Below are 9,192 nucleotides of genomic sequence, written 5' to 3' on the forward strand. Positions count from 1 at the left end.
TCATACCAATTAATATGGAAATGTTTTTCCTTATTGACAAACTGGTAGCTTAGGCATAATGAAAGAAAGTTATTTTAATAAGACCGTTTATGTCCTGGGTAAGTAGAAACCTTTTAAATACGAGAACACCAAGTGCTTCTATGGTCACCTGATTTTTGACTCCTCTCACAGGTTACTCCAATAGAGAGAGGATGTACCTTGGTAATATCTTAAGGCTAAACCATGGCAATAACAATTTTCACGTAGTTCTCTGAATTATTAATGTTTATAATATTATTTAACCTGATATTGTGGGGCAGCTACTTTCTCCTCTAAATGTTGTGCCTATGGACTTTCGAACAGTTCGGGGAAAATGTATTCCTGAGCCCTAACCCCAGTTACATGCTAAACCAGTCACACTGAGCCCCCCAGGGGTCCCAAGCTATGGGCAAAGCCACAGTCAGCACACCTTTCACATTTCCCTTTCCCCACTACTTGGGACCAGTACCAAATCAGCTGCCCTAGAGTGCAGAGGTGGCCTTTCCTTGGGCACTTACAAAGCTGATTGTTTATAATATTAAAAGTTTTTATGACTCTTGCTGTCCAGTGAGAAGGAAGAGAGGGAAGGGGGAAGAAGAGTATATGAGGCGCCCAGTGCAGGAGCTGCCGTGAACATTTGGCTGAGTGCAGAGGACTAAGACATGCACCTACTGTGGATGCTGCTCTTGCTGCCATTGCTGTTACCACCTTTATCTCTTCAACAACAGGACTTCTCAGAGAGCAAGGTTGCCATGGGGCAGATGATCCTTTCTGCCCTGGAGAAAGCTACCTCATTCATGGAGAAAAGATTCAGGATCCTTAACCTAGATGGTGTAACCGGATTCTGGGTACTGCAAGGTAGTATGACTTCCTCTCTTCCACAGGATGACTAACAACCAAGATTGTTTTCAGATTTTTCAATTGATTTGTTAACCTTAGGCATAGGAGATTAGCTGAAGCTGAACTTTATGTTTTGGTAACTTAGGAAGGATAAGGTTTTTTTCTCATTTGGCTCTGTCTGCCTGGAGGAAGCTCTTGCCTTGCTCCTCTTGGATTTTTAGAAGTACAAAGAATTGTGTTAAACACTTAAGAAAAAATTTTTGAAAGCATAAGTCCCTTAAAGAATGCTACAACCTGACTTCCCAAACCAAACCAAACAGTCTCTGTGGCTCATTTTCTTTTCTCATTGTACTAGCAAGGTAGAAGAAAATATTTTTGTTTAAAAAGAGAGTTAAATAAAAATATTTCTATTATGCCCTGGGTCTACTCTAACCTCATCTCACACTGCCTTGATGTTTAGAGGTTCTGGGAAAATCTGTCAAGTGTTTGTTCAGCTTTAGAAGATAAGAGTAATCTGATGACAATGTCCTAGAAAAAGGCCAAATCAAACTGGTGTGGAGCCAGTCATACCCCTTAAACTAGTAATAACTATCCTTAAGGGAGCAAACAGCCAGGGCCTCGAGATCTTAGTTTGGGATTGTTTCCATTAGGCTCCTACCTACAAAGGTAATCCTTCTGCTGTAGGTAATAGGAGCCCTCTTTTTTTTTTTTTTTTTTTGCAGGGCAAAGAGGGTTATGTGACTTGCCCAGAGTCACACAGCTAGTAAGTGTCAAGCGTCTGAGGCTGGATTTGAAGTCAGGTCCTCCTTAATCCAGGGCTGGTACTTTATCCACTGTGCCACTGAGCTGCCCAATGGGAGCTCTTCTTAATCCCATTCCATGTTGGCTGCCAGCTCAGCCCTCCTAGAACTGGAATTTGTGGTGCCAGAGGGTCTGAAGCAGGTTTACTTATGTCCATGTGGTCCAGATTTGGGCTCTAATAATATATAATATAATAACTAATATTAATATAATGTATTTGTGTTATTTATTAGTAATATTAGTATTATATGTTAATTTTATGTTAATATATTAGTGGTATATGTTAGTAATATTAGTATATGTTAGTTTAATGTATAATGAAATTTTTCAGCAGGCTCTTCTCACCTACTATCCCAAACCCAGGAGATTGCCAAGAAAATGACCCCAGTATTAGGACCCTAGAAGGGAAGGGAAAGTGTTCATGTCTAGGTCTTACTGAAAAAGCTGGGAGAATAGTAGGCATTTCTTGACCATATTAATGACCAAGAGGAGAAAGAAGAGCAACCGCAAAAAACCTGTTACCATTTCCTCTGCTCGTCTGGAACACACAACAGCTATCATACTAGACCCTTTGATTTTTTTTAATGTATCCTCAGACAGAATTTAGTTGAGATCCTCTATTATGGCTATTTCATTCTTCAACTGTCTAAAGATCTAAACCAACCCAAACTACAAAAATCTGTACATATGTTTCCCTTTCATGACTTTGTTCATTCCCAGAACACCTCAGTGAAGAGAAAAGGGAATTTAATCTTGGGGAAAATGGGTAGAGTTCAGAAAGGGATTTGCCTTGGGTCATGGCAAAGAAAATGAAGGGCTGGGGTCACCTTGCTTCCAATCCCCCAGTTCTTTCAATCCCAGTTCCACCCATAAAGAGGGGTGGGGAGTGGTACCTCCTTGTTGGTGGAAAGAACTACAACGAAGATGGTGGGATATCAGGGGTAGTGGTCTCACCTAAATAATAAACAGCAATGAGATTCAGACACATTTCTCTGAATAACAAAGCACACCTATGGGGCAAGACCTGATTCACAGGCCTGTCATGTTCCTTCACAGTGCAGCTGCAAGGTGTCTTAGAGAAATGGGCCCAGGATCCTGCCCTGAAGCCCCTCAGCCTGAGGGTAGAGAAGATAGTGAAGAAGTTGTTACCACTCATTGCCAGGGCCACAGTCTACCTCAAGCTCAGTGACTCTAAGTACTTAAAAGGTAAATATTGTGCCAGTCAGGAGGTTTATTTGCTAGGGAAACTAATCTAGTCTCCCTTGCTTGAATGATCCTGGCCATCCTATGGGGTTGAATAGACAAGTCGCCATCCAGCCTCTTTACAGAGAACATGGGAACACAATACCCAATGCAGAGGAAGTAGCAGAAAGTCTCTCCTCTCACACAGTCCCTTCTGACACTAAAAACCTCCCTCTGGTGTCTCCAAGTCTCTCTACTTGAAGAAATGGCCCCACAGTGGAAGCTTAGCCTTAAATGGCATGTCCCAGTATGTCATTGTATATAGATCCCTGCTTGTGTGGGGGTCTTGTGAGACCACATCATTTTCTAACCACACCAGAAAACTCATTTGTTTGTTCTATAAATAAAGTTAAGTATCATCCCTTAGTTATGATCTTCCCTGGAATCTATTGTGAGCTCCTCAAGGCAGGGACTGTCTTTTGCCTTTCTTTGTATATCCCCAGTGCTTATCACACTGCCTTACAGTAATAGGCACTTAACATGTAGTTATTTGACTCACTGGCAGTAGGAGCCTGTTCCTGTGGATGACAATATATTTCCTGAGTGATTTCAACTCCAGTTCTCAAGTGGCTGGTGAAGATCACAAGAGCCTAGCCATCCATTTGTGGGGCACAAGGAATTTGGGCATGGGTTATGTATGCCCAGGGCATCAGTCAGGTGAAAATCTGGTATGAGAGAGAATTGATGTAAAATGGCCTTTTCTTTTTCTTTTTTCTGCAGGGCAATGGGGGTTAAGTGACTTGCCCAGGGTCACACAGCTAGTAAGTGTCAAGTGTCTGAGGCCGTATTTGAACTCAGGTACTCCTGAATCCAGGGCCGGTGCTTTATCCACTGCACCACCTAGCTGCCCCTTAAAATGGCCTTTTCTTACTGTGTCCCTGGTTAATTTTACCCTGGTCAATTTCATTCTGACAGAATTCCAAGAGACTCTACAGCCAGAATTTTGGAAACTCCCTCATTCATGGGGTCACACCAACTCCTCCATGGTCTACTCCAAGTTTGATTATTTAGATTCTTTCTCAGAAGAATTAAGTGATTCATGCATGACGCTCTTACTAGGAACCAAGTGAGTTTAATGGCCTTTTTTTTTTCTTTCTTCCCTCTATAGAAAAGTATCACCAGATATCCCTCTGATAGTATACTCTCACAGAAGCTTCTCTCATTTTCGTGTCCTTTTCAAGCTCAAAAACAATTCTCGGGGTAGCTAGGTGGCGCAGTAAATAGAGCACCGGCCCTGGAGTCAGTAGTACCTGAGTTCAAATCCGGCCTCAGACACTTAACACTTACTAGCTGTGTGACCCTGGGCAAGTCACTTAACCCCAATTGCCTCACTAAAAAAAAAAATAAAAATAAAAATAAAAATTCTCCTAAACACAATATGGACCTGTGTCAGCATGAGCAGGCCTACAGTTCCCCTGAATGTCATTCATTGTTTTCTAAAAATAACAGCCTGGGACTGCTTGCTTCTCAGGAAGGAGGGCTTGCAGTCCTGCACTGTCACTGACCTCTGCAGGGAAGTCATGACCAAGCCTGGCTGCATAGACTATGCACTGTCACACCAGCTCCTCTATTTCCTGTTTGCCAAAATGGTAAGTGACTCTTTTGTGGGCTAGATTACTCAAGAAGGCCAGTAACACCCAATTTAGATAGTGTTGCTTGGAGGCCATCCAGCTACCACCATATATATATGACCATTTTATCAGAGCCAAAATCAATGTCCTGAAGAACAGGTTGTTTGTCTTTGGCACGAAACCCATTGCACACTGTTGTTGTTTTTCTGATCTGCAAGGCACATTGCTCTCACTCTCTACCCAACTACAGATTTCAGATTGAAATTGTAATCTAATTCCTAATTATTTGTATTTTCAAGTGTCAGTAAGGATCTCTGCATTATTTTTGTGACTAGAGGTATGAAAAATATCTAATTGCCCTACTTAACTGAATCTCTGTCATATGCTTCTGATCCAAAATTGGGAGTGGGGACAGTTGTCTCAAAGAGTTCGATTCAATATTTCAAATCACTTTTAAGAATTCAGGAATTCACTTAGCATAGGAAAGACTCACTATTTGTACTTGATAAGAATGGAAATAAGTAGATGAGTGGCTGGCAACTGGGTTTTTGGAATAATGGTCTCTCAAAGCCTTCCTTAGCTACTGTTTCAGAAGACAATAAAGAGGATGAGTTCTAGAAAGAACTATAGTTTGAGTCCACTTTATACATGTTGTAAGACTTCATGCAGAAAGAATTCTGGCAAAAGCCCTCATTTTATATATAATTGCTGAGGTCCATCTTAAAATTGCACATTTTTCTATGAACAATTGCTGCTCTTTCCTGCCACCAAAACTAAATTCAATGCTCCCTGGTTTTCTGGCCCCTAGAAAGGATGCTCAGATGGCCTGTTTCTCCAGTCCAAATACTACATAGATATTTTTTGCGCTAACATGATGGAACTGAACTTGGAAACTGAAGAAGCTGGATTCCCATTTCCCAATAGAGATCTCTTCATGGAAAATAGTATGAACTGCTTTCCATTCTCCAGATAAGTGCATACAATCCTCCTCCTCTATCACATACACACACACTAAATTCTTTTTTTTTTTTAGTGAGGCAATTGGGGTTAAGTGACTTGCCCACGGTCACACAGCTAGTAAGTGTTAAACATCTGAGGCCGGATTTGAACTTAGGTACTCCTGACTCCAGGGCCGGTGCTCTATCCACTGCGCCACCTAGCTGCCCCCACACTAAATTCTTGATGACAGTTCTGACTTGGCTTCATCCAACAAATTCCCCTTCCCTTAAGAAGCAGAGAGTCTGAACTCTTGAGTGACTAAGGGACATCAGTTTTTGACCTTTTGGTCAGGGATAAAGTAAGTTGGAATAGTAGAGGTTCTTTAGTTTGGAAGCCCAAATCCCACCAGGGATTTTCACTTTCCAAAGAACCTATGACTTTATCCAACATTCACTGAAGCTCTCAGTGGTTGAGGGGATGCTACCCTGAAAGTTGAACTAGGTTGTGCCCCCTGTTGCTATAGCAAAGATGTAGTGTTACTCTTCCCTATCAGCCAAGAGTTCTAGTGGCTCAATATACTCAACTCTTCTCAGGTTTGTACTGACTCCTGAGGACACAGCAGGCATAACAAGGGGAATAGAGGTGGGTTTGTAGAGGTGGGAAAGACTGTCAAAGGCATCCAGGATATTGAGAAGATGACCAATTTCACCTTCTTTTCCTCAGTCATGTTCTGTGGACTTTCTGGCTACTCAGATTTCTACAAGCCTAGATGGCTACAGACTATTCTCACCTGGCAGCGACCTAAGGAGGGCTGCTTTGGGAAGCCTTGTGAGTAAAGTTGACTGCCTCGGTAGTAGGGAACTTGAGGAGTTGGAGAAGATACAAATGCAGTCTGCCACATCCTATCAGTAGAAACTGCATCAGCAGATCACTGGAGCTTTTGCAAAGATGAAAGAGTATTTCCCCAAGCATTTGATAAGGTCAGATGGAAGGAACTCTTACTGAATACCAGGAATGTACTGTCACTACTCTTAGTGTCCATGGTCTCTATCCAAGGGGCAGAGAAGACACCATATAAAAAGAGAAGAGGAGTGCAGAGCATTTGCAGGAAAGCAAGGAACTGAGCTCAAGGCCTTACAATGGGGGTTTCTAGGTTGAGATCATTTGCCTTCAGGGCCCTAAAAATCATTTCCGTGCTTGAAGGACGGGTCTAAGATAAGTTGGCAATAAGGGAGAAAATGAAGGAAGAAGAGACCTTATAGGATAAGTAGCAGGAATGCTAGAATTGATGGAAAAGATGTAATGATAACTTACATTTGTATAGAACTTCTAATATACAGTCAGGAGAGAGAGAGAGAGAGAGAGAGAGAGAAACACCACAAACACAGGACCTTCAGGTTCAGGAAGTTTCCTGCAACAAGATAAGGGTGTTGGAAATGAGGATGGGAGAAGGCAGGAGTCATTTTTTTAAAATTCATGTTAAAGAATTTCACTTGAAGTTCCTCTCTATTTTTTCTGTCACCAGATAAAAGAAACCAGTTACACAGAGTTGGTGAAGACCAACAACAATCATTGAGAAGAGTTAAGAGGAGAGAAAAAGGATTTGCAGGTAAAACCATCAAAAGCTAATGGGATTGTTTTAGTGCCTTGAAGACAAGTGAAAAAAGCCTGGGACTATACTTTGCCACCTCTCCCTACACATACATTATCCTATGCAGAGATGCCCTACATTTTACTAACAAAAATACATGACAATTTAATAGGCATAAATTGGATTTCTTTTCTGAAAATACACATTCTGATTACATTTTTCAGGCAAAATTATTTCCAGTAAAGAGCCTTGGCCAATTCCAGTTTGGAGATATGGAATAAAAAATTTGGCTAGTAGCAAAGAAAAGAACAATTGTGATGTCAGAGTTGATAGAAATACTTGCTACTATTTCTTACTTTTCATATTTTAGGAGGAATTTCATTTATTTTTCATTTATTTATTTATTTATTTTTCTTTTCTCAAGAATTCATCCCTAGGGACAGCTAGGTGGTGCAGTGGATAAAGCACCAGCTTTGGATTCAGGAGGACCTGAGTTCAAATCTGGCCTCAGACACTTGACATTTACTAGCTGTGTGACCCTGAGCAAGTCACTTAACCCCCATTGCCCCACCAAAAAAAAAAAAAGAATTCATCCCTAAGTTTAAGGTACAAGCAGAGATCAAGGTAGATCCACTGTTCTTCTGGGTATTCTCCTCCAATGTCAGTGTGTATTTTATTTCCAGTTACCTAAGGTGTGATTATCAAAACCCTTCCATTCTCCCATTCTCTCTGTTAGTCATTTCACTTCTCATCAGCAGCTCCCCCTATAAGTAAGGAGACTCCAACAATGTTATCAGTTTTGGCTAGTCTAACTTATCAGGTGAGGGGGAAGTCATCACAAGGCCCTAGATTTGTCATTGTCAGTGCCAGTGCCTGCCAAATACTGATGACTAATTGAGAACTAATTCTTCTTACTTGCTGGAGAGAGATGACCTTATTTAGTTGTGAGAGGCAGCTACTTCCTCAAGGCAGCCTAGTGATTCTGGGACTCTTCTTAAAGATCAGTGCTGTTAACAAAGGGAACCAAATCCAGAACCTTTCAGGACCATACATCTTTAAGAACAGAAGCTCATTTAGGCTGGTGACAACAAAAGTAGGGACACAAGATAGACACTGAGAAGCATGGCAATCTACATTTTGTGTGTCTGAGTCAGGCCTTTCTCTTCACTTCTGCAAAAAGGGAAAACAGTCATGACTCTCACATCTTCCTAGGGGCGTTGTTAGAAAGAAAAAAGCAATGTTGATGACACCATTTGAGATGTTTAAAAACTCTACTAAATAAATTGAAGGGATGTTAATCGTTTATGTTAAATGTGAATTTAGTATCCATGAATAAATCTGAATATATAAGTGATGAAGTTGGGGTGGAACTGTGGCAACCCTCAGCAACAATGAAAATCATATCTGATGAGCAGTCTAATGATATTCTTTCTCTCCAGATGGGTGTTCTTCCCACAATACAGCTGTGGCAGTTGCAGCCTTGGGTGGCTTCCTTTATCACTCTGCAGAACATTCACCAACCACCACCAAACCTCATTAATGCTTCCCAACAATCAAACAGCAACTCAAAGGGATATTCTATAAAGAAGGGATAATTCTATACCTGCTGAAAATGGAACATATCCTTTTTGGTAATGCATCCCCTTAGATCCTGAGATTACATAAATTCACAAGGGGAACAATGGAAAACACAGGCAGACAAGCTAGACAAAATCAGTATCATTGGAAATTGGGATTAAAAGAACTAGCAGAAGGATAAAAGTAATTGTATCTACTATATCTAGAAAAGCTGTTCAATCTGATTGGTCCCTAGAAATAACTAAATTCTTTTAATTTAACCAACATTAGACATCTCCTATGTGCAGACAACTAGGCAAGGTGCTGGGGTAAAACAACAATGAGTTTTAGAATCAAAGTGCCTTTTCCTATCTCCTAATATAACACTCCTGGAAAGGTAAATTTTCATCATCCGATGCCAGGAAAATTTGAAGATGGGCATTCCCATTCTCTACTATTTCCATCTATTCTTTGTTTAGGAGCAAAGGCAGTTATAGCAAAGAGGTATCTGACTTTCTAGGAATAAAATATCACAATACTCAGAATCTGAAGCAAAATACTTTCACAGCACATGCCTGCTGAATATGCCCACAGAAACTTTTCCTTCCCACAGTCTCCTTGATTCCCTAAATA

The 9,192-nt window shown here is 40.9% G+C and overlaps 1 protein-coding gene across 1 annotated transcript; it reads left to right on the forward strand.

The window, feature by feature from the left end:
• Positions 1 to 680: 680 nt before the first annotated feature.
• Positions 681 to 8,542, forward strand: LOC122736928 (UPF0764 protein C16orf89 homolog). The gene is given in 10 exon segments (XM_043979329.1): positions 681 to 876; positions 2,716 to 2,865; positions 3,817 to 3,898; positions 4,010 to 4,041; positions 4,044 to 4,101; positions 4,373 to 4,490; positions 5,281 to 5,416; positions 6,135 to 6,239; positions 6,937 to 7,020; positions 8,442 to 8,542. Coding segments are annotated over 10 exon segments (1,062 nt in total).
• The last annotated feature ends 650 nt before the right edge of the window (positions 8,543 to 9,192 follow it).

The sequence above is a fragment of the Dromiciops gliroides genome, chromosome 1 (genome assembly GCF_019393635.1).
Source record: "Dromiciops gliroides isolate mDroGli1 chromosome 1, mDroGli1.pri, whole genome shotgun sequence".
Classification (NCBI taxonomy): domain Eukaryota; kingdom Metazoa; phylum Chordata; class Mammalia; order Microbiotheria; family Microbiotheriidae; genus Dromiciops; species Dromiciops gliroides.